Genomic DNA, 25,461 nt, shown 5'->3' with positions numbered 1-25,461 from the left:
CAGACTTCAGGTTGGAAAAAACACGCCTCAGCTGTTGCCCTCTGCTTCCTGCTGTTCAGCCAATTGTACATCCAATTTGCCAAATTTCCTTGAATATCACGGGCTTTTGCCTTTGCTTTCATTCTCCATTTATCAAAAGCTTTGCTGAAGTCCGAAAGCATTATCCTCATCTACACACCTGGTCACCTCTGAAACGTTCAATCAGGTTGATCAGAAATGACTTCCCCTTAACAAACCATGCTTATAATTAATCCCTGCCTCCCCAGATGGAGATTAATTATGTCCATCTGAATTGCTTGCAACTGATGTTCACCACTGAGGTTAGCCTGCCTGGCCTGTATTTTTCTGATTTATCACTTGCTGTCTTTTTTGATAACAGCACTCTGTCCTCCAGGGCTCTGCTACCCCTCCAGTGACCAGTGAGGAATGGAAAATGTTTGCTAGCACTCCTGCTGTTTCCTCCCTTCCCTCACTCAACAACCAAATCTGGTCGAAGAACTAAATCGTCAATGTGGCTTAATGGCAAAAAAGGAGATTGAGATGCAGAGAGCTTGAGAGTTTTTTTTTATATTCACAGGTTATGACCATTACTGGCAAGGTCAGCATTTATTGCCTACCCCGAATTGGCATTGAGAAGGTAGTGGTGAGCCACCTTTGCAAGCAACTTAGTCTATTTGTTGTAGATGCACTTGCAGTGCGGCTGAGGAGTTTGAAGACTTTTACCCCAGAGGCAATGCAATAAGTTTTAAGGAGATTTGCTGAGTTGTACATTAAGTCATACATGGTGCACAATGCTGCCTCTATGTCTCAGCAATGCAAGGAATAGATGTTTAACATGATGAATGGGGCACAGATCAAGCAGGCTACTTTGTCCAGGTGATGATAAATTTCTAGAATGTTGTTGGGCCACATTGATCAAGGCAGATGGAGTGTATTCCTATCTTGCTCCTAACTTGTGCCTTGGAGATGATGGACTGACTTTGGAGAGTCAGGATTTAAGATGCACTCTGCAGAATTCTCAGCTAGACACCTACTCTGACTTGTTTAGCTAAGTTTCTGGCCAACATAGCTCCTAGGATATTGATATTGGAGAACTTTGGCAATTTTAATGGCATTGAAATTTCCCAATTCCCTTCTCCTTGTTTGAAAAGTGAAATAGCTCTACAGAAACCCGTGTTCTGTCACCTAGTCACCCTTTATTTACGCATGAGCAGTCCTTGAGTTTAAGTCTAGCTCATTTGGAGTCAGGTATCAGAGTTTCAGTATCTCTGACACTCATCCTTGTTATGTCAGCCAGGGCTGTCTGGTTGGGTGGTTAATCTGGTACACTCAGGGAACTCATATCCTATGGTGTCCAGCTGACCGACTTCATTACAATCACTATTAAAAAAAGTTCTATTCATCTGAATCCATAGGTAACAATAGCGCTCAATTACTTCACAGAACTGCTTTATTCATCTTGAACCTAGAATGCAAATATTTGTTATCTATTTAACCCAAGGGGATGAGTTCACTATGTTAAACTAAATGGTGTGCTCACTTCATGTCTACATATACACTTACAAGAGGAATCATTTGATAGAAATCAGGGGCAAGAGATGTGGCTAATCAAACTCAAGAACAATGAAGCCAGTTTTGTTCATGACACCCGTGTAAAATTGGTTATGTGGGTCTTATTTAATGATAAACCAAGTCTGCTTAAATTGAAATGAGGAGAAAATTTTATCTTGTTCTTTCAGAATTTACCATACTACAACAGTGACTTGTATCAGCATAGTGCCTTTAATGTTGTAAAACTCCCCAAAGTGTTTTGCATTTGCATTTTAAAATAGCACATGACATGAAGAAATATTAGATTAGATAATCAATGACTGAGTCAAAGATGAATGTTTTAATGAGTGCCTTACAGGAGTAATACAAAGTGAAGAGTGAAGAGATTTCATGAGGAAATTCTTGGGGTTAGATTTTTGGCAACTAAAGAGATGACCACCTGTTGTAGACTGATTAAAATCCGGCATGTTCAGGAGACTGGTATTAGTTGAACATAGGTAGATATCTTAGAGTGCCAGTGCTAGAGGATGTTGCAGGCATGGAGAGGGGTGCGGGTTTTGGGAATGTCATATAAAAACAAGATTGCTTGACCAGGAGCCAGTAATCAGTGAACAAATGTGATAGCTAAATGAGAACTATTATGAGTTAAGACATGGGTAGCAGCATTTACAAGGACCTCAGTGTACAGAAGGTGGAATACAGTCAAACTGCACCTTTTTTACCTCTGTTACCTAACACCACTATTATAGTCGTGCACAGTAAGTAAAAGATTGGTGCCTTATTAATTATTGCTCATTTCTGAATTGCAGAAGGATCTAAAGTATCTTGGTTTAAATGAACATTGTTTGCTGCTTGTACCCTAATACAGTTTTCTCTAATTCATCAGACAGATGGGCATGGACCTAGTTCCCAGAAAGGACTTTGAAATGGTTGATCCAGAACAGATAAGTGTGGCAGATCTCTACAAACTAGTAAGTGTTCAGCGTATACTGTTTGTTTGTGTGCAGCATCGAAGTTGCAACTGTGGAAAACCCAATTTACCACCTCTGTCTGCTCAGTAAGATTATAATAATATTTAGAATGGTGTGCCTTTTCGTTAGTACATTATTGATGACAACATGAGAATTTAAAAATATCTACATGTTGCATGTTTGAGTGTCTGAAGTCCGTGAAAGAATGTCAAACATTCTGTAATGCTTGGGTACTATGAGACTTAGTCAGAAATTTCAACATTGAAATATTCTGATTCTTTTTAATTTTCTTTCCCATTTCTGTAGCAGTCTTTGACAAATAGCTAGAGGCTGTCAAGACCACAGATAACTACAGATACTTACAGAAATGTGACTCAGGGAAGGGTAGGACTGGCAACTTAATGTTCCAAGATATAGATGCTCCTAGGTAGGATAGAAAGGTAGGACAAGACAGGAGTGGGAGTGGTGTTTTTGGTTAAGAATAACATTATGGCTGTACTTAGGGAGGATACTCCTGGCTGTACATCCAGTGAAGTTGTATGAGTGGAACCGAGAAATAAGAAAGGGATGATAACCTTATTGGGATTGTAATATAGGCCTCTAAAAGGCAACGGGAAATTGAGAAACAAATTCCTAAGGAGATTGCAGATATCTATTAAAAATAATAGGGTTGTAATGGTTGTTAATGCAATGTAATTATAAGTTGCCAGACATAGACTGGGACTGCCGTAGTGTTAAGGAGTTGGATGGAGAGGAATATGTTAAGTGTGTACAAAAAAACTTTCTTATTCAGTATGTGGTTGTATCTATTAGAGAGGGAACAAACCTTGACCTTCTCTTGGGAAATAAGGCACAGCAATTGACTGAGGCATCAGTGGGGGAACACATTAGGGCCAGTGATCATAATTATATCAGTTTTTGCATAGTTATGGAAAAGGATAGATCTGATCTAAAAATTAAAGTTCTAAATTGGAACAAGGCCAATTTTGATGATATTAGGCAAAAACTTTCAAAAGTTGATTGAAAGAGGGTATTTGCAGGTAAGGGACAGTTGGCACGTGGGAGACCTTCAAAAATGAGATAACGAGAGCCCCGAGGCAGTATGTTTCTGTGAATGTGAAGGGCAAGGCTGTAGGGGATGCTAGATGTCTAGAGAAATTGAGGTCCTTGTCAAGAGAAAGAAGGAAGCATATGTCAGGTATAGACAACAGAGATTGAGAGAATTCCGAGAGGAATATGAAGATCGTAGGAGTATACACAAAAGGGAAATCAGGAGCGGAAAAAAGGAACATGAGGTAGTGATAGTAAGAACTGCTGATGCTGGAGTCTGAGATAACACAGTGTGGAGCAGGAGGGACACAGCAGGCCAGGCATCATCAGAGGAACAGGAAAGCTGACTGCTGCCTGGCTTGTTATGGACACAAGGTTAATGAGAACCCAAAGAGAATATGCATATACATTAAGGACAAAAATGTAACTAGGGAGAGAATAGGACTTAAAGATCAACAAGGCCATCTCTACACGGAGTCACAGGAGGTGAGTGCAATACTAAATGAGTATTTTGTGCCACTGTTTACTATGGAGAAAGATATGGAAACTAGAGAACTTGGAGAAGTAAATAGTGATATTTGGAAAAGTACACATTTTACAGAGGAGAACGTACTGGATGTTTTAAAACACATAAAGCTGGATAAAACCCTAGCACCTGATCAGATGTGTCCCAGAACTTTTTGGGAAGCTGGGGAAGGCTTTGTTGTGCCCCTTGCTGAGATAGCCATGGGTGAGATGCTGGAAGACTGGAGAGTGGCTAATGTGGTGCCATTATGTAAGAAAGGAGGTGATAAAAAGCCACGGATCTACAGACCAGTGAGCCTGATGTCAGTGATGGATAAGTTGTTGGAGGGAATCCTGATGGACACGATTTACATGTATTTGGAAAGGCAAGGTCTGATTAAGGATAGTCAACTGTGCCTGGGAAATTGTGCCTCACTAACTTGATTGAGTTTTTGAAGAAGTAGCAAAGAAGACTGATGAAGCCAGAGTGGTAGACATTTTCTAAATGGACCTCAGCAACGTGTTTGACAAGGTTCTGCATGGTAGACTGGTTATCAAGGTTAGATCACGTAAAATCCAGAGAAAGCTGCACATTTAGATACAAAATTTGCGTGAAGATAACAGACAGGTGGTGGTGGTTGCAGGTTGTTTTACAGGCCAGGGTTCTGTGATCAGTGGTGTGCCACAAGGATTGGTCCTCAGTCCACTGCTTTTTGTCATTTATATTAAAGATTTGGATGTGAATTTAGGGTGAATGATAAGTAAGTTGCAGATAATTCCAAAATTGGTGATGTAGTGGATAGTGAAGAAGGTTGCCTAAGAGTACAATGGTACCTTGATCAGATGGGCTCATGGGTCAAGAAGTGGCAGGTGGAGTTTAATTGAGAAAAATATGAGGTCTTACATTTTGGTAAGGCAAATCAGGGCACTAATTAATTACTTAATGGTAGGATCCTGGGAAGTGCTGCTGAACAGAGAGACCTTGGGTAGCAAGTTCATAGTTCCTTGGAAATGAAGTTGCAGGTAGACAAGAAGGCATTTGATACTCTTGCCTCTATTGGTCAGTGCATTGAATATAGGAGTTGCAGCTGTACAAGACATTGATTAAGCCACTTCTGGAATATTGCATTCAATTCTGGCCCTTCTGTTAAGGGAAAGATGTTGTGAAGCTTGAAAGGGTTCAGTGAAGACCTATAAAGATGTTGTCAGGTTTGGAGGGTTTGAGCTGCAGGGAGAGACTAAATAGGCTGGAGCTATTTTCCCTGGAGCAACAGAGGCTGAGGAGTGATCCTAAGAGGTTTATAAAATGATGAGAGGCATGAATAGGGTGAATAGCCATGATCTTTTTCCCAGGGTAAGGGAATCCAAAACTAGAGGACATAAGTTTAAGTGAGAGGGAAAAGATTTAAAAGGGACCTAAAGGGCCACTTTTTCATGCAGAAGGTGGTGTGCGTATCAAATAAGCTGCCAGAGAAAGTGGCGGAGGCTGATACAGTTACAACATTTAAAAGGCATCTGGGTGGGTACACGAATCAGAAGGGGTTAGAGGGATATTGGCCAAATGCTGGCAAATGCAATTGGATTGATTTTTGTTATCTGGTCAGTATGGATGTGCTAGACTGAAAGGTCTGTTTCTGTGCCGTACTACTCTGACTATAATAATGTATTAAAACTGAGCCCCTGCTAATTGCTTAAAAACATTGGAGTCATGATCCAAAGTTTGATTTTATCTGTAGTAGCAGTTTTGTAACAAGGAATCATGAGTTTTATGCAGGCTAGCAATTATTGGCACCATAAATCAAGTTACTGCAATAAGCCAGCTTTATTTTCTTTCATAAATTATACTGAACCATCTGTTCTTTATTGTAGTAACTACTGCTCTCAAACATATCCGATATTATTTGTTAAAATATTGATGCTTCATCTTGGAGAAATAGCCTCTATACTACTTGTGCCAACTCAGGAACAGTTTTTTTTAAATCTGGAGTCAATACTTTCCATATGACACAGTCACTTAAAAGCTATACTTTAAGTAATAGTGCCATGTGCCACTTTCAGAAGTGGTAGATTTAATTTCTGAGTTTCAATGTCGGTCTGACATATGGACCAACGAAACTAAACGTAGAAGAAAGACCAACCCTCTCTATAATCTGCTTAACATTGACACAACACATTATGAGTAAGCTATTAAAATGAAAATAGGAGACTCAGAAAGGCATTACCTCACTTTGGGAATTTCAATGCATCTGTTGTAGAGTGAAATATTACAGGAAAGAGCGTAAAATGAAGCAGACTTTACATTGATCAAATTGTTCATAAATTAATTATATATGGGGAAAACTCTTTTGGTCATTTTTTCTATCCTGAGAAATTTAATTGCTACTCCTCTTTATTGTAGCATTAATTATTTCGTAAATAATTCAACAATTTTGCCTTGATTACTCAATCCAGACATTAGTGTCATATTGATTACTTTTTGCATGAAGTTTTTAAGCTGTAAATGTACCATTTTATGGTTTGAATTTGTGTCATTTAGATGTATTCTTAGTTTAATCTAAAATGATATTCTATGTTAACTTCTATACATTTAATAATCCTATAGGTCAGATGCTTCATTTCCAGGCTTTAGTTTCCACACTGTTTTCTCATAGTGTTGCCCCTGACGCTGGAATTGCGAAGGAACAGGGCTGGCCATTCAGTCTCTGAGACAAATAAAGCCATTCAGTTAATCACGGCTGATTATTATTTTAACATTATTTACCCTCGTCTACTTAAAAAAAATCTATCTCAGCATTGAAAATTGCTAATTGACTACCCTCAACTGTTTTGGGGAAGAGGCTTCTAGATTTCCATTATTCTTTGGAGAAAGGAGAGGGGCTTCCTTGTATCATTCTGGAATGGCCTATCAAGGTTACACATTTTATTCTGATCTCCTCATTAGAGAAAATAGTTTCTCTTAACTCTTTTAATTATCATAAAGACCTCTTTTTTTGAAATTTAACTCCTGAATTGTTACTCCAGGCACACACAATCCTCATAATTTGACTCTTTTAGCCTCATTAGTGCTTTTTTGATTTGTGTTGCAACTACTACAAAACCAGTAAATGATCAGTGTGGTGCCCAGAATTAAATGCAGTAGATGGTCTTTTGAATAAAAGTAAAGGTCACTGCAATGCATTGTGGTCTCTTAAATCTCCTTATGCTTGTTGATCCTTTATGGAGATAACCTAAAGTTATTGATCCATTAAACTACTTCTAGTCTGACAAGTTTAATGAGACAGAGCCAAGGCATTTGGTTGGGACTGAAATTAAAATATCCAATCAAATGGCAGAGTAGGCTTTTGTTCTTCTAGCTTCCTGCTATTTTATACTGGTTTGTTGAAAAGTCCTGCTGTTAGGATACTCTTGAAGAGGTTACTTCTTGTAATGTTACCTTTCTCAGTTTACCTTGTCACCTGTTTATTTGCTCCTGATGCTGTTTGTTGGTGTTCCTGTTCTCCTGAAATTTAGATTCAGGGATGCCTTTATGCCATAATGTTTAGGAATGATTTTTGAACTTTACAATAGCTGTTTATACAGCTACCACTTCAGTTAATGTACTAAAGTCTATGTCTCTTCTCTAACATCCGAAATCACAGCCCTTTGTAGTTAAATGGACTTTATTAAGTTACTTCTGAGTAATGCCTGTGCTTTTAAGCAACTACCAGAAGCTTAATAAAGTTGGCTATTCCACTCCTCATACAACAATGGTTCGTATCCATTTGGCAAAATTTATTGCAAGTACCAGAAAAGAATATAGCTCAATCAGAAAATCCACCTACAAAAATCCCTACATTCATGACCTGTCCTAGAAGTACAATGGCAAGAACAAGAGATGCAAGGAAGCACTAGCTCTATAAGTTCTCTGCTCCAGAGTCCACATTCTCACTTGAAACTATATTGTATCAGAGATAATAGGAACTGCAGAGGCTGGAGAATCTGAGAAAACAAAGTGCAGAGTTGGATGAACACAGCAGGCCGAGCAGAATTCATGCTTTCATCTTCATCACAAATCATTATCCTGGAACTCTCTTCCTAATAGCACTATTGGTGTACCTATAGTGGCTCACTACTAAGATTGATTAGACCTAGTCTCACGAAAGAATAAGTTTATTTTTTTAAAAATCCTGTCTCAAGTATACTGAAAAGCTTCTCAGAATCCCTATTTAACTTCTATAAACTATGAAGGTTATTATTGTAATGCATTAGCCAAACACATTTGCGATTTTTATGAAGGGTCAATGCAATCGAAATGTTAACTCTGCTTTCTCCCCACAGAACTTTCCAGTTTTGCTGAGTTTCTCCAGCAGTTTCTGCTTTTGTTTCATTTAAGTCTGATCAGTATTCCAAATGCATCTTGCTGTGAACTTTAATGCATGATTAAATGGTACTGTAAGAGTTAGATTAAACAAAAGGTACCGGGCTCAGATATTCCAATAGCTAGGTTCTTATTGGAGAAACATATGCTGGAGTTGACAGAAAAGTGAAGATTCTAAGGGGCAATTGCCCTAAGGAGCCCTCTGAAAGAATCCGTTAAAGACAAACAATTCAGAGATTTTTACTTCCTCTAAGTTAATAGTCTGTTAGGAAAAGTTAAATAATTAAAAACCCAATCTTATCCCTGGGTAACTATTAATTTGATCTTCCCCAATCTCCCCTGTTCCTTACATGCCCTGGACCCCTGACAGCCACCCTAAGTCAGCACAATTCCACCCCATCTTCTGCAAGACTGAAACTCACTGGCCCTGACATCCCCTTCACATGCCAGCCTTAACTTCTAGGACCCCAACATCACACTTCAAATCCATTGCCAACCTGAACTTTCACCTGCCCCAATGTTATGTCCCCAAACACCAGCATTTCCTGACACCAACCTCCCCCAAGCCTCCCAACCTACAGCAAGGACTCCATCAATTACCTGACACCCTAATCGCTGAAGCAACTTCCACCCTCTCCCCACGTTTGCTTTACATACTCATTTCTACTTCTACTTTCAAAAAGACCAGTGACCTGCTGTGCTGCTGAACATCTAAATCTCAGGACATGGCATACTGACTGCTAAAGGGTGAATAACTTAACTTGCTCCAACTATCCTGCTCTACTATTTCTGCAGGATCAAGCTTGGAATTCCCAATTCAAAATATGAAGATCGGTACCATTGGAAGAAAAGTAGGAGTAGATCTGAGTGTGATTGCCACACTACCAGTATTGGGAAGTAGAAAACAAAATTAAAATTGGCTCAGCTATAACATATAAATATGCTGATCTCTACCTCTTTGCACACGTGTAGTTCAGTGTCTGGGGTGTGATCAAAAGTCTTGCCTGTTAAAGTTGAGCTATATGAAACTTTTAAACTGTGGATCGGTTATTCCTTGATGACAATTTGGTTATTCTTGATACAGTTTGAGTAGTTAATTAGAGGCCAAGAGAATTTTTTTTTGATGAAAGTTAATTTGTCAACAGCATGGAAATCCAAGTGATTTGAGAGAGGGATGATCAGTGAAAAGAGAAGGAAACAGTGAAAAAAAATTACAGTTTTCTTCAGTTGTTAGTTGCTGTTTTTAACAGCTATTTGGCCATGTAAAGGAAGTAAACTGCTTTAAATGTGACACTTGGAAGTGTGAAAGATTTCTTCCAAAAATATATTAGATAAAACAATGTTAGAACTATACTAGATGTTTGCTTGTGTTGGGATTGTAGAGGTAAATTAAATGTAATCCTGCAGGATTCAATGCAGATCTTCAGTTCAGTAACAGCTGCAGAAATGGGAAGGACAATGGAATAAAAAGAAATTCTGAAAATGTAAACAAGGAAAATAAAAATATATCAGTTATTGAGTAGATGTTGAGTGCCCTGAATGTTAATATCATTTATTCTAAACACTGTAGAGGCAATTAGGAAATACAGTGGCAAAAATGTATTGGAAGGATTGAAAGGAAACAATAAGCTATCCCTATGTCTAGACCAGACTGCCTAGGATCATGTCCCACCTCCAGTGTGGAAACAGGCCATTCGGAGGCCTGCAGAGATGTGTCATAACATATTTGCACAGATAGTAGTGGGTAAGTCAACATAAGTTACTTTTAAATCAGCTACTTATTAAGAAATCTCACAATCAAGTACTGAAAGAATGATTCAAACTTTCTTGCATGTAGCAACCAAAACAAGGTCCCTCAAGTAATCAAATTAAGCCTCATAACCCAACTTGGTCATTATGCGTTCAATGGTGGAATCTGGCTGGGATTTCAGCCAACTGTGTCTGTGTCTGGAAGGGTCCAGGGTTTGATCTTGTACAATGTTGTACTTTGAAGTTCTGCTAGGTGAAGTTCTGATGTTCGATCCGTATATAGTTTTTTTTATCCTTCAGATCTGTGATGTGATATATTTATGATTCTTTAAGTTCTTTCATCCAAATTACTGCAAGCCTGCAGCTTGCCGCCTTATCAGAAGTAGCTTCTTTGGTCTTTGTTCCATTTGGCCTTAAATGACTGTTTGAAGACTTTCCTGTGATTAATTCCCTAAATTTTTCTGCAGGATAATCCTTGTCCTGTGTGACAATAAAGCATCTAGTTTATCAAGCAGATGTGAAAGCAGTTTTATTTTGTAATCTCCACTCCTCCTTTTGACAGACACCAATATTACTTTCAATTCCTGTATGAGTCAGTTCTTATCTTTGATTGTTTATTCCAGACAGAATTATTACTGCATCTTTCCAAATGTAAGTTTATCTTTTGTTGATTCTTTCAATCTATGAACACTTATTAAAGTTCTGACTTCTGTAATTTCACAAGGTTGTTTAAAAATACCTACCAATGATGGCAAATTCCTTGTGAAGATCATTGTAAGGCCAGTTGGCTGATTTTTATAACTGAAAAGGCGCATTCTTAATCTGCAGGATCATCAGCGTGTGGGGCACAAGAACTCCTAGTTTGGAAGAGCTGTGGTAAAGCAAACTCCTTCTGTTGTCTCTGTTTTTGTTTATTAGCTTTGCATCTATTTATTTTAAACTTGCAGTTTGCTTTCCTGCTTGTTGTGCAGCATGGTCCAGCCTCCTGCTTCAACACCCGTGGTTCAATGTCAGCCAGTCTTTTTAGCTTATCTTCAACGTATCTGTGAGGTACACTTCAATCTTGCTTACCAGAGCATTGTTCACTATAAAGTACTGCTTATGGTGTTCTGGATTCCTCAAAATCCAGACTTGTTCATTTGATGTCAGAAGAGAATGCATTCAATCTTGGGGAGATTGATTCTGTTGAGGACTTCATTGTTTGTGGTGTGGTCCTGTTTCTGATATTCATGATGGTTCAAAACCAAGCTTAATGAGACATTTCAGCCACATTTGTTTTCTGTACAAAAATATAACTCTGATATATCTAAAAGAAAAACGCTGATGGCAAACACACTGTATACTTGAGTTCAATGATCTTTAATAAGTGGTTTCAATAAATGTGCTTTGGAAAACAGCAGAGGAGCTGTTGGCCTTGGACAATCAATCCAAACACTTGATTGGTATGGGCAATGGCAAGCCAGTTGGTAAAATGTGGTGAGATCAAAAAATGAGCTGATGGATACTGAGGAAAACCAATTCGGTTTTGCACCCAGGATTTGAACAGCAAGAGAAGAATCTCACCAGTGAGTGACAAGAGGCCGATTTGCAAATGTTAACGTCTACTTGTTATCTATTCTCTAAAGCATATGTAATTTGCTGTTTTCCCACACAACAGAGAGAAACAAGAGACCAGCAATTATCACTTAAATATTTGAGTGGAGACCTGATGGTTCCAGGGCACCATCACCATGTCATCAAGATATAGCTCCAACTTACTTGGAATATGGGTGTTCATTTCAGTTTGGAGCACACCAGCGCCTTGCATTGTAATGTTGCTGCCAGCCAGATTTGCATGCAGTAACAGGCACCCATCTAGTGGACTGAACCAGGGTGTATCTTAAAGCTCAGGGCTCCTTGGCTTACTCTGTCAGAGCTTACTTGCATTACGTCTGCTTGGATGGTCACAGTATCCTCCGCCTTGCCTTGCCTTAGCTTAATTTGCTTTTCTGTGCATTGCTACCTTGTTCAGAACTTAGAGCCTAACAGTGTTTCTGTCTTGTCTCACCTGTTAAAACAGATACAAAACCTGCCATGCTTGCCAGCAAGAATCAGTGAAAGGGTGCACATGTTGCAGTACAGCATCATGCCACATCAATCTCTCACCTGCAATATGCACCCACAGATTATGCAGCATAATCACTGTATTTACTTCAAGTAGCCATGCCTCAAAGTCGAAGATGATTAGTGCTCAGTTAAGTCAAGGGGACCAGTAAATGGTTACTGATGCAATAAATCTGGGGCATCAGCCAAAATCAGTCCAGCAGCTTGGACAGACAATCAGCTGCTTGGGCCAGTCAGATTCAGGGTCACGTTCCAATCCAGGGACTGGGCTACAGTCAGTCCTGCAGATTCATTGTGAGAATTTCCTTCAGTCGGGGAGCTGCACAGACATCAGTTAGAAATCTGTGCACTTGCCAGTCAGGGCATCATCTCGTAGTCACTCTAGATGATGTCTCCACTGAAAGTGAAGAGCATACTGCCATGTGCTAGGGACCAGTGATCAGTCCCTTGATAAGGTTACTAGGGAAGTCAATTGTGAGGATTGGAGGCAGCATGCTGGGATGCTGAGAGGGCAATAACTAGGATGGGAGGTAACTGAACATATAAAGTTCAGAGACAATGCGATGGAAGTGCAGGGATGCTGAATGATGACTTTGATGAATGGACTGTGGAGAACTCTTTGACATAAGCAAGTTGTATGCCTGTGGCTTAGGGGGAAAGTGAGGCAATGAACAGTTAAATAAGAGTTAGTAGGAACATAGAGAAAATCAAAGCTTATGAAATTGACAGTGGGCAAAGCAGAAAGAAACATGAATCTTTGGTAGTCATCTTGATTGAAAAGATGAGCCTGCAGCTCATTCTTTGAAGCCCTACCTGAGTTGCCTTTTATCCTGACTCAAATTGCACATTCACAATCAAGATAAAAAGATGCCTGCTACCATATCGTGTGTGCCAAATGGCATGAGCTACATACAATTAAGTCAGATCAATAATGTATAACGTTGACATAGACGCATCCCATTGTCGCCTACCTCCATGTCTTGATGTTTTGAGGATGCTGCTCAGCTATTATTTGTGTGTGCTGTGACTGCTGAATGACCCCATTACTGAGAAGCTGTTTTGTTTTTGATATTGCACACATAGGCTCATGGGAACCGTCCTTAGTGGATGCAGGCACAAAAGCTTTTATCATCTCTGTAGCTGCCGTGCCAAGAGCATCACATAAATACACGAAGCATACATGTGTTTGGAAGACCAAGACATTCAGTAAATGTGGAGCAGCTTCCTCATACAGAAGTTCCAGCCAAAAGTGCCTTCATGATACAGCAAAAATGCAGGAGAGCCGCAGTCACTTGTTTTCCGTACAATGCCAAACAGATGAGAGAGGGACAATGGCAGTTTGCTTTGTTTAGGAGTGGTGGTCAAACCACTATGTCATGATATCCAGCATATCTGCAGTGCCGTATTTCTTCCAATGGGGCCAGAGAGGACACTAAGATGTATCTTCCACATCTTGATTCTCATACTTGTCATTTCTGGGGCTCCATGCAGTGCAGTATAGACAAAGGATGTTTCTTAAGCCTTGGATTCTTTGCTTCTCACCAGTGGTGAATCTAGCAAGGCCCTGTGATGGACACTGAGCCTCTGTGAGCACTGCAGCATTAAACCAAATAAGAAGATAAGGAAGTTTTTCAGAAGGAACAACCCCTTCAGCATCTTACAGTGCAGCAGAAATGGCCAAAGCAACACAGTCAGAACTTTGTGAACCTTGTTAAATGGAATTGAGTTGCATGAAATTCAAGCATATTGTCTTTGGTAACATTCCCTCTTTGCATGTATAATCAATCCTGCATATGTTGTTGAGAAACTGTCAATATGTAGCATCTATCCTTAGTTGAGATGCCCCCAACCTGCATTGCATCTACCACTAATCAATAAACGGAACAATACGAAAGATCACAGTTCAAACAATATAGTGAAGATGGTGGCAAAAATATAAAAAGTGTAGCCTTTAGGAAATTAAATAGAAAATTCATTCACAAGAGTTTTAAAAGTAAATACAATTCTAAAAATCTTGTTAATGCAAAAAAAATTACGATCTGACCAGAATGGTACATGCAGACAATAATTGAACATAAGAACATAACATAAGAACTAGGAGCAGGAGTAGGCCATCTGGACCCTTGAGTCTGCCCTACCATTTAATAAGATGATGGCTGATCTTTTCGACATTCAGCTCCACTTACCCGCCCATTCATCATAACCCTTAATTGGTTGGCAACACAGAGACACATGGTAACATGATGGCCATTTGAGTACTGCTTATAAAAGGACAAGGTTATTTGCTTTGGTAATAACAGTAGAAATAAAAAATAACTTTGAATGGTATGAAATGGAAATTTTATTGTTAGTGATTTAAGTGTGCTGTTACAAGTACAAAGTTAACATGCGCATGCATCAAGTAATTGGGAAAGCAAATGGCATATTGGTCCTTTTGCAAGGGGACTGGAAAACAAGAATAAAGAAGTCTTGCTAAATTACATAGGGATTGGGTGAGACCACACTCAGAGTACTGTGTGTAGCATTGGTCTCTTTATATAAGGAGCGATGTAGTTGGAGGTTTTACAGCAAAGGTTCACTAAGTTGGTTTGTGGCCAGGACATTGCCTGATGATGAAAGGCTGAGGAGATTGGGTTTGCACTCTTTGGAGTTCAGAAGGATGAAATGTGGTCTCGTTAGCTGAAAATTCTGATGTGGCTTAGCAGAGGAGTCCCATGCTGGGAAATTTAGAAAATGGGGAGTCTTAAAGTAAGGGGCTAATTTTAGAACTGAGATGAGAAGAAATGTTTTTGCTTAGAGGCATATAAGTCTTGTAAATTCTCTACCAGAAGGGTTGCGCATGGTCTATGATTGACAATATTTACTGTTGGACAGATTTTGATCCTTCAGGGAATCAAGAGATATGTGGATCAAGCAAGAAATTGAGCTTAAGGCAGAAGCTCAACCATGATTATGTTGAATGTCAGAGCAGGCTGAGGAGTGACAAGAAATAAGAGCCAGAGAAGATCGTGTGTTTGATGACATGGAGAGGTAATCGGTTGGTTCTAACAAATAGCATCCTGCATGAATCTGACCTGAGACTTAATTGTTTAACCATCCATATTTTGTGTATACATTAATCACATGAACAAAAAAGCAGAAATCGGTTATCTAAGTTTCCAGACATTAATTAGTGAATATTATAATACATATGTAGGAAGTAAACAGACTAATGTGTTCGGAAAATGGAGGTGGCCATTCCACGTGTAAAAAAGAAATGAAAAATGCCAATTAGATTTTGTTCTTTTATCCAAAGCAGGTTGGAATTTTACTGATCAAATGATGCCTCGCTGTTAGAACACTGGTCAGACTTCATTTAAATGACGGCAATCAAGTTTGGGGCTCTGAACCTCTGAAAGGATGTTTGACATCTGAACAACAGTGGTGCATGAGAACAAATTGCATACATTTTCCTTGAATTCGTTTGTGGACATCACTGACCTGACCAGCATATATTATTAAAATTCTTCCCTAATTGGCCTTGAGAATCTGGTGGTATCTGCCACACTTAATCCCTGAATTTCATGTGGCTTGGATACACTCACAGTTTTAGAATTTTCACTTAGTGACACAGAAAAATTGGAAATATAGTTCCAAGTCAGGATGGTAGGGATTATTGGTTCGAAAGATGTTGTCAAAGGAGCCTTGGTAAATTACTGCAGTGTATCGTGTAGGTGATACACACTGCTGCCACTGTGCATTAGTACTGTGAGAGGTGAAAGTTAGAAGTGTTGGGTGGGTCATTGATCAAGCAGGCTGCTTTGTCCTGAATGGTATCAAGCATCTTGAAGTTTTGGAACCACACTCATCCAGGTCAGTGGAGATTATTCCATCACACTTCTAACTGGTGCTTTGTGGACTATTTTTAGGAGTCAGAAGGTGAGTTACCTGCCACAGAACTGAACATTCTGCAATCATCATCAAATATGTCCACTTCTGACCTTCTGATGAAGAGAAGGTAATTGATGAAGCACCTACAAGTTCCTCTCCAAATGAGACACCATCTTGACTGGGAATTATATCGCCATTCCTTCACAGCATTACGGGTGTACCTATATCACATCCACTGTCATGGTTCGAGAAAACAGTTCACCAGTACATTCAAAAAGGCAAAGAGGGATAGACAATAGATTCTGGCCCAGCCAGGGATTCCCACGTCCTGTAAAAAAATAAAACAACTTGTATCTCACCTTTGGAGCTCTTTTGGTCATTGTTGGGTTAATGTTATGATGAGACAAGGAGCTGGATAGCCTCTCGCAATATCCAAACTGAACATCTTGGAGCTGCACAAGCACTGCTTGTTGCAGGCAACACCTTCCATCAGTTTCTTGATGATCAAGAATAGCCAATGGAACGAGGGTTAGCAGGGTTGGAGTTACCTTGGTTATTGTGAACAGGTCATACAGTGATCAATTTTCTGCCTTAACGAGTATAGCCAATATTGAAACTAAAATGGAACTACTACCAGCTCTGAAGCACAGGTATTGTTCTCAGGGCCCATAGCCTTTGCAGTGGGCATTGCCTTCAGCTTTTTTGACATCAGTTAGAGTGATTCAAATTGGCTGAAGACTGTGATGTTGATGCTTGGGTCCTCATCAGGATCTACTCCTGTCTTGTTGCAAATGCTTCAGCCTTGTCGTTTGCACTGACATGCTAAGTGACATCCTCATTGAGGATAGGAATATTTGTGAAGCAACCTGTTCCACATTTAATTGAAAGGGTAAATGCAGAGGTAGCGTTTCTTCTGATGGAAGTGCCATTTCAATGATTAAAATCAAAGCACATCTTATATACAAAGTAAGTGAGGATGTCTGGAACCTTTTCCTTAAAGATTGGAGAATTCAGGGTTGACATCTTATTTTTGTTAATGTAGACACCAAGAAACAAGGCAGCTGATTCGAGCTGATTGATGAACTGAATGGTAAAGTAGGCTGGTGAGATTGAATAGCCTCCTCCTGTTCCTGTATTCTTGAAATGAATAGCCTCAGGATGCATTTACCAATCAGAGCTAATTTTAATTTAATTCTCTGGAAATGCTTTTACGGAGTTGAGATGACAGAAAATAATGAAGGTCAAACTCTCAAAAAGGAAATTAAACTTTGGAGAAGTGGGATAGTTTTCCTTTTATTTAATATGAATGGTAATATGAATTTCACTGCTGAAAGATGTTTGAATTCTGCGTCCTAGGAGTTTTCGTAATTCTATTATCAACCATTCAGTGGTTAGCAAAAATTCACAAAGCGTCAGTAGCATTTGAAAAGAAAATTGCAATGCTGAACTGCTGGGTCATTGATATTTAATCGAAGTATCGCGAATTAGAATTTGGCCATGACTCATCATTCCATCAAACAGTACATCTCTGCATGATGACTTATTATAACTGTCATTTTAAATATTTTGAAGGTATCTTTTGAAACAGTTAATGATACGTGTATTGCAATGCTGAGTCTTCAACCACAGGTAGAAATGCTGGTGCGAAAAGACTCAAACGTTATTTATTTGACACATTTTCTCTTTTTTAAGCTTTGCTTCAATTAGAAATGAATAACCAGGACTGGAAAATGAAGGTTGTGCCATACAACATGGGACAAGAATATTCCATGCGACTAAATATCTAAAGATTATTATTTTGTGATAGGCATCAGCAGGAGGAGGTCAGACATAATTATATGAAAATGCAAAACTTCCCCACTGATGTGGATCAGCTGAGAATGCAAACATTGCTTTCTTCAAAGCAAGGATGTGTGAAATCACTTTGTGTGAGAAAGTACAACCAGTAGCAAGATTTTGAGAAGATTTGTACCTCAGGTTGAGGTTCTGGATGTGAGTTTGCTCGCTGAGCTGGAAGGTTAGTTTTCAGACGTTTCGTCACCATTCTAGGTAACATCATCAGTGAGCCTCCAACGAAGCGCTATTGTTATGTCCTGCTTTCTATTTATCTGCTTAGGTTTCCTTGGGTTGGTGATGTCATTTCCTGCGTTGGTGATGTCATTTCCTGTTCTTTTTCTCAGGGGATGGTAGATTGATTTGGAGCCAATGTGTTTGTTGGAGTTCTGGTTGGAATGCCAAGCTTCTAGGAATTCTTGTGCGTGTCTCTGTTTGGCTTGTCCTAGGATGGATGCATCGTCCCAATCAAAGTGGTGTACTTCCTCATCTGTATGTAAGGATACAAGTGATAGTGAGTCATGTCATTTTTCACCCACTATCACTCGTATCCTTACATACAGATGAGGAAGGACACCACTTTGATTGGGACAACACACTATCCTAGGATAAGCCAAACAGAGACACGCACGAGAATTCCTAGAAGCATGGCATTCCAACCGGAACTCCATCAACAAACACATTGTTTTGGAGCCAATCTACCATCCCCTGAGAAAAAGAACAGGAAATGACATCTCCAATGCAGGAAATGACATCACAAACCCAAGGAAACCTCAACAGATAAATAGAAAGCGGGACATAACACCAGCGCTTCGTCGGAGGTTCACTGTTGCTGTTACCTAGAATGGTGATGAAACGTCTAAAAACTAACCTTGCAGCTCAGCGAGCAAACTCACATCCAGTTGCAAGATATAAGTCACTATGTACCACAAATGTTTGGATGCCAACCAGTGTATATATTTAATTGTAGGAGAGAAAGTGGTATGATTACTACCAATTGCAAGATACAACCCAGTTTGTGTCCCCATTGGTATAACGAAACCCAGTATGGAATATCCAACGGTAAGCTAAAAGCAATATGCGCCACTCAATAATACTGTAGGACATAAGCCAATTAGTTCTCCCAATTGCAGGACAAACGACAGCAGGTATATTCCATTCATCCTGATATTATCTGTTTTCAGGACATCATGCAGTTTATCCATCTGGTACTTACATAGGAGGAGATGCTTTGTCATTGAAGATAAATTCCAGGAAGTCATTCAGCTTGTAGTACAGGGTATTGAAACAAACCAATGCTGCAGGCAAACTTGAAGCACCATGCAGAAACTTGGAGATGCTCTGAAACTCCGTTATCATTGTCAGTATTTTGATCTATATATTTTGAAGCTTCATTGTGCCGCCTCATTCACTTTTTGCTGTCTAGTTGCTGTGAAATGAATTTTCTTTCTCTAACCCTACACCCCCAACTACTACTTAACTAACTCCTCACTTCTGAGACACAAAGTAGGTTAGGTTTACAATAAGTCTCTGTCTACCATGTCCTAACAATGCAGCTGGATTCCAACAGCATCCCTTTTTGCAACTGAGAAATTTCCACACACTACATCTTTGTGACTGCTCTGGTACTTTTATGAGGAGTTTACTCTGAAATCAATCTTCAAATTATCTGTGGTATTCTGTCCATTGGGATGTGGCTAATGCGAAGAGAGTGGGTACTAACAGATCGGTAAAGTACGCAATTAAAGTATAGCTTCATAAAATTAAGCCAGGTATAGAAAGTTGAGGACCAATTAGAGACAAAAATCCAAAGACCTGGACCAGACCAACATCAGCTTTCCTGCACCTCTGATGCTGCTTGGCCTACTGTGTGCATCCAGCTCTACACCTTGTTATCTCAAATAGTAAATGAGTTTGTTTTCACAGAAGAATGTGGTCATGTAATTGAAAATTTCCAGGAGTAGTAGTAGAAGTACCTTGATAGAATAAGTACAAGTAGAAAAGCAACAGTGATAAAGCTGATGAAGTAAGAGAGAAAAAAGACATTGAATCCCTGTTCCAATAAATCCTAGAATGGTTAAAATCCTCTGAGAAAAAGAACAGGAAATGACATCACCAACCCAAGGAAACCTAACCAGATAAATAGAAAGCGGGACATAACACCAGCGCTTCGTCGGAGGCTCACTGATGATGTTACCTAGAATGGTGATGAAACGTCTGAAAACTAACCTTCTAGCTCAGCAAGCAAACTCACATCCAGAACCTCAACCTGAGCTGCAAATCTTCTCAAAACTCGCTATGGTTAAAATGGTTACACTTGGCTATGTATATATTAATATCAGTCAAAATGAAGTTCATTGGCAATTTATATATTCACAGTGCAGTGTATTTTTTTCTCTATCTTTAACAAATGTAGATGAACTCATAATAGATTAGACAATAGGCGCTGGAGTAGGCCATTCGGCCCTTCGAGCCAGCACCACCATTCATTATGATCATGGCTGATCATCCACAATCAGTACCCTGTTCCTGCTATCTTTAAGAGCTCTTTCTTGAAACTGTCCAGAGAGTTGGCATCCACTGCCTTCTGGGGCAGAGCACTCCATATATCCACCACTCTCTGGGTGAAGAAGTTTTTTCAGAACTCTGTTCTAAATGGCCTACCCCTTATTTTTAAACTGTGTCCTCTGGTTCTGGACTCACCCATCAGTGGAAACATGCTTCCTGCCTCCAGAGTGTCCAATCCCTTAATAATCTTACATGCCTCAATCAGATCCCCTCTCATCCTTCTAAACTCAAGTGTATACAAGCCCAGTTGCTCCAATCTTTCAACATATGATAGCCCCGCCATTCCGGGAATTGACCTCGTCAACCTGCAAAAGAAAATGGATAATGTAACGACTGAAATCAAATCCCACTACTCCACAAGCTGCAATACCAGTATAAATTTATTGATTCAATCACCAAAATGACCAGTTGCTTTTTTTGGTGCTATTATCCACAAGAAGAGAGACTTTTAACCAGGATTTTTTAATGAACTCAAAATAATCCATTTATTATGGTAACAATCTTATTTTTAAAACAAGTGGCAAACAATGCTACAACCTAGAATTAAAATTTTCCTTATTCATAAACACAGCTATAGCCATGCAACCTAAAAAGAGTCAAGTCTCTGCAAAAAGGATGTTGAAACAAAAAATTGCAAAAGAAAACATACTCCTGTTGGCTAGGATCTGAAAATAAAGCATAGAGTATGATCACTTCTCGCAGTCTACCAGATTTCCTGGTAGAGAATTCGAGTTGTTGACAGCCATTGACTAATAGAAAGTTTTACAAACAAAACATTGATTTGGATGGAAAACAAGTTAGTGCTAAGTTCTTGGACAGTGATCACCATTCAACTTTGCAGGGTTTAAAAATAGTTAAAATATCCACATCTCAATATTTTATCAAGTTCCCTACTGAGACCGTTTCAGAAGCGAGTGAGAGGCTTGCCTTGGAGGTTTTAACCAGTAATTAAGAGCAATAAACTCTTCCCTGTCTCATATCTCTATAGTTACTTGATTTTTCTCAAAACAACAGATAAACTCAAACACAAATTAGACTGTTGGCTTTATTTTCAAGAAATCACCTGTTAAAGTCTTTTCAGTCAGAAAATGTCCAAATAGTTCCATTTCTTCCAGTTTTCACATAGTGCACTACCATAAACATGTATTATCAAATACAGTACAAACATTTGAACTAGGGAAAAAAAGGGCGCAAGGCACAGCAATAAGACTAACAACTTGCTCATGCCTAGGTATGATGAGACACAGCCAATGCCTTCTAAGCTGTAAAATTTGACACCCAACTTGATTTCTCTGAAAAATTGAGGTTGTTCAAATTCAGGAGATTTATGCAAAAGAATCTGGGCTCAATTTGAGCCAGACCCAAAGCAGTCCCATTTACGATGCTTGATTTAATGGATGATCAGGATGAGCTTGTTAAGCAGCACATACCTATATCCAAAATTTGGTGAAAAGTATTTTCCATAGGGCATATATACTTTTAGCATAAACAGACATCGCAGGTGGATAAAAATGGATATAGGACAGCCATGTCAGGCAAGATTTCCAAATAGATAGCTTTTTTAGTATAGTTGTATAAAAGGGTTTCATGTTTGTCGGGTTGACTTGAAAAGATTCTAACTTTTTTGAGATACTGTAGCCACGTGGTGGCCAAGGAAAGTACATCCATGCATTGTTCCCTCAAATTTCACATGTTACCATTTGACAACTAGATATTTTGTAATGACCTGCTGTGGTAGAGGGCTGGAAATCAAGCCCCGCTTTTACCAGAGTTGTCACACATGTGAAAAGATTTAGATAAACTCTTCAATTTACCTGACTGGCAAACAAGTCAAAAGGATGTACATAACTTTGTTTGTATAATTAATCAGAAGAAAACTACTTATTATGAACAAATTATCTTTAACTGACAGTAATGAAGAATCACGAATCACTAACTTGAAACACTGTGACTCTATTGTAAACTAACTACCAAGACACAAACATTGACAGACACGCAAAAGACATGGATTGATAAGGGTGATAAAATAAAATAGGGATGATACAGATCAATAGTGCCAACCTGGAGTGCAGGATTTCGTGAGTGGTTTTAATTTGATGTCTTCTGAAGTACCTTTTCAGTTCTTTGCTGACAACACAAGGTTGTTTCCACTAATATAGCCAAAGCAGACTACTATCAGATAGCTGGTTGAGAATCGATATTTTGAATACCCTGGAAGGCAGGCTTCCTTTGCCTGTCTTCAGCAAGGGGGGTGAGAAAAGCAATTTTAGGAAAAGTTGTATGAGAACAGCTAGCAGGAGCTGGATTGCTACTGCCTTTTACATGGGAGGGAAGAAGACAGCGATACTGTTTTCTTCAGTCGTTAGGTTCTGTCCGCAACCCTGGCATGTACACATCGGGTCACCTGAGGCGAATCCAGACAATGTCATTCAATTGAATTCTCTTGCAACCTTGGATAAGCAGACCAACCAGTGTCACTGAGCAGGTTCGCCCTGAACGCAAACAAGTGGCAAGCATTTGTCTGGTTTCACTTTCCCTACATAGTATGGTATTTTCTCATAAACCTGTTAGCTCCGTTTGCCTTGCCAGCTGCAAGCAGCCCAAATAAACATGACTTTTAAAATTAGACATTCTCTTTGCACAGTTCTCTTGATTTGAAGCAGTATTATTTCCAGTTTTTGACCCTAGGCTGAAAGTAAAAGGATACCTTTGCAACTTATACTAATTCGTATTTTAATAGCCACATCATTAATTTTCACAGGGACAGTATTGTTAGCAGTGTTTTCCTTATGTCTAAGGAGGGGGCAGCACGGTGGCCCAGTGGTTAGCACTGCAGCCTCACAGCGCCAGAGACCCGGGTTCAATTCCAGCCTCGGGTAACTGTCTGTGCGGAGTTTGCACATTCTCCCCGTGTCTGCGTGGGTTTCCTCCAGGTGCTCCGGTTTCCCCCCACAGTCCAAAGATGTGCAGGCTAGGTGGATCACCCATGCTAAATTGCCTGTAGTGTTCAGGGGTGTGTGGGCTCTAGGGGGATGGTTCTGGATGGGATGCTCCAAGGGGCAGTGTGGACTTGTTGGGCCACACTGTTTCCACACTGTAGGGAATCAAATCTATTTTATGTGCCTGTCTTTCATTCAGTCTAAGAAAATTGTTATCACATGTTTTTACTAATTTCTTCTCCAGGTTTTTATACTTTGTTATTCCTTATGAGAATGCTAATACTCATTCTCTTTAGAAGCTCTGCTATTGCCTTGTTATTGTAGCCAATAGATGATTTAGATTACATCTACTTGTATCTATTAATTTTTGTATACCCAATGTTCAGCATTAAGTTGTGATGTTGCAGCCAATAATTTGATGTCAGAGCTGTTGTCTGCTTTGATGATTTGGACTGATTATTTCATATTTCACCCTTGTATCTTAATTGAGGTTTGCTGGAAGAGCTCAAGTTCATTTTTAATCGGGTAATGTAAGATAGTTGGACATGTTGAATCAATTGTTATTTGTGATGTAAACTTGAGATATTCCCTTGGAAAAATGTGAAGCAACAGGGGAAAGGATTTAGCAGACTCATTGAAGCATACCTTTTTAGATTACAAAATACAGGATTCCTAAATGCTGAAACAAAACAATGCTGGAGAAGCTCAGCGGGTTGGATATCATCTGTACAGAAAGAAACATAGTTCATTTTATTTTGAATTTTTCAGTTTTTGTCAAATGCTGCCAGACCTGCTAAGTTTCTTCCCTTCCTGTTGTTTATTTCAGGCAGGAACTTTAGAGACATAAGATATGGGAACATGGGTATGATTAGAACCTTGACTCTGTTCTGCCATTCAGTGGGATCATGACTAACCAGTGACCTAACTGCATATTTTTGCCATTGGTCCATATCTTTACTTAACAAAAACTTATCTATGTTAGATTTAAATTAGAAACTAATCTAGTTTCATTGCCATTCGTGGAAGAGTATTCTAAATATCTGCCTTTTTTTATTTGCTTGCGGGACACAGGCATCGCTGGCTGGCCAGCATTTATTGCCCATCCCTAGTTGCTCTTGAAAGAGTGGTGATAAGCTGTCTTCTTGAACCACGTGATTTAGGTAGACCCACAATGCCCTTAAGAAGGGGATTCTGGGATTTTGACCCAATGACAGTGAGGAACTAAGATACATTTCCAAGTCAGCATGGTGAGTTGCTTGGAGGGGAACATGCAGCGGTTGGTGTTCTCATGTATCTCTTGCCCTTGTCATTCTTGATAGGGAGTAGTAATCGGTTTAGAAGGTGCTGTCTAAGGATCTTTGGTCAATTTCTGCAGTGAATCTTGTAGATAATTCACATTGCTACTGTTCCATGCCGGTGGTGGGATGTTTGAGAATGTGGTGCTATTCAAGTGGGCTGCTTTGTTCTGGATGGTGTCAAGCTTCTTAACTTTTTGAAGCTGCTTCCACCCAGGCAAGTGGGGAATATTCCATCATAATCCTACTTGTGCTTTGTATTGATGGAAATGCTTTGGGGGGTCAGGAGGTGAGTTACTCGCTGCCGTATTCCTAGCCACGGATGCACTGTTGTGGCCACTGCAATTATGTGGTGAATCCAGTTGAATTTCTGCTCAATGGTAACCCCCAGGATGTCGATAACAGGGGATTCACTGATGGTAACACTGTTGAATATCAGGAGCAAGTGGTTAGATTGACCATCTGGAGATGAACATTGCTTGGTATTTGTATGGCGTAAATGTTACTTGCCACTTGTCAGCCCAAGCCTGGATATTTTCTAGATTTTGTTGCATTTGAACGCGTACTGCTTCAGTATCTGAGAAGCCACAAATGATGCTGAATGTTGTGCAATCATTAGCGAACATCCCCACTTCTGGCCTTATGATGGAGGTAAGATCGTTGATGAAGCA

The 25,461-nt window shown here is 39.5% G+C and overlaps 1 protein-coding gene across 6 annotated transcripts in view; it reads left to right on the top strand.

Annotated features, from left to right (window-relative positions):
* The window catches only part of dock3 (dedicator of cytokinesis 3), a 1,242,443-nt gene that overhangs the window by 729,230 nt on the left and 487,752 nt on the right, over positions 1-25,461 (top strand). For 5 of the 6 annotated variants that reach the window (XM_059649506.1, XM_059649505.1, XM_059649507.1 and 2 more), the window contains one exon: positions 2,438-2,522. The exons of the other annotated variant lie outside the window; for it this stretch is intronic. In XM_059649506.1, coding sequence (XP_059505489.1) covers positions 2,438-2,522 — 85 coding nt within the window. The remainder of the gene's footprint in view (positions 1-2,437; positions 2,523-25,461) is intronic. 6 annotated transcript variants of the gene reach the window in all.

Source organism: Stegostoma tigrinum, chromosome 11 (genome assembly GCF_030684315.1).
Source record: "Stegostoma tigrinum isolate sSteTig4 chromosome 11, sSteTig4.hap1, whole genome shotgun sequence".
Lineage (NCBI taxonomy): Eukaryota > Metazoa > Chordata > Chondrichthyes > Orectolobiformes > Stegostomatidae > Stegostoma > Stegostoma tigrinum.
Note: the sequence above shows the minus strand (reverse complement) of the source record. Positions and strands in the feature narration are given on the sequence as shown.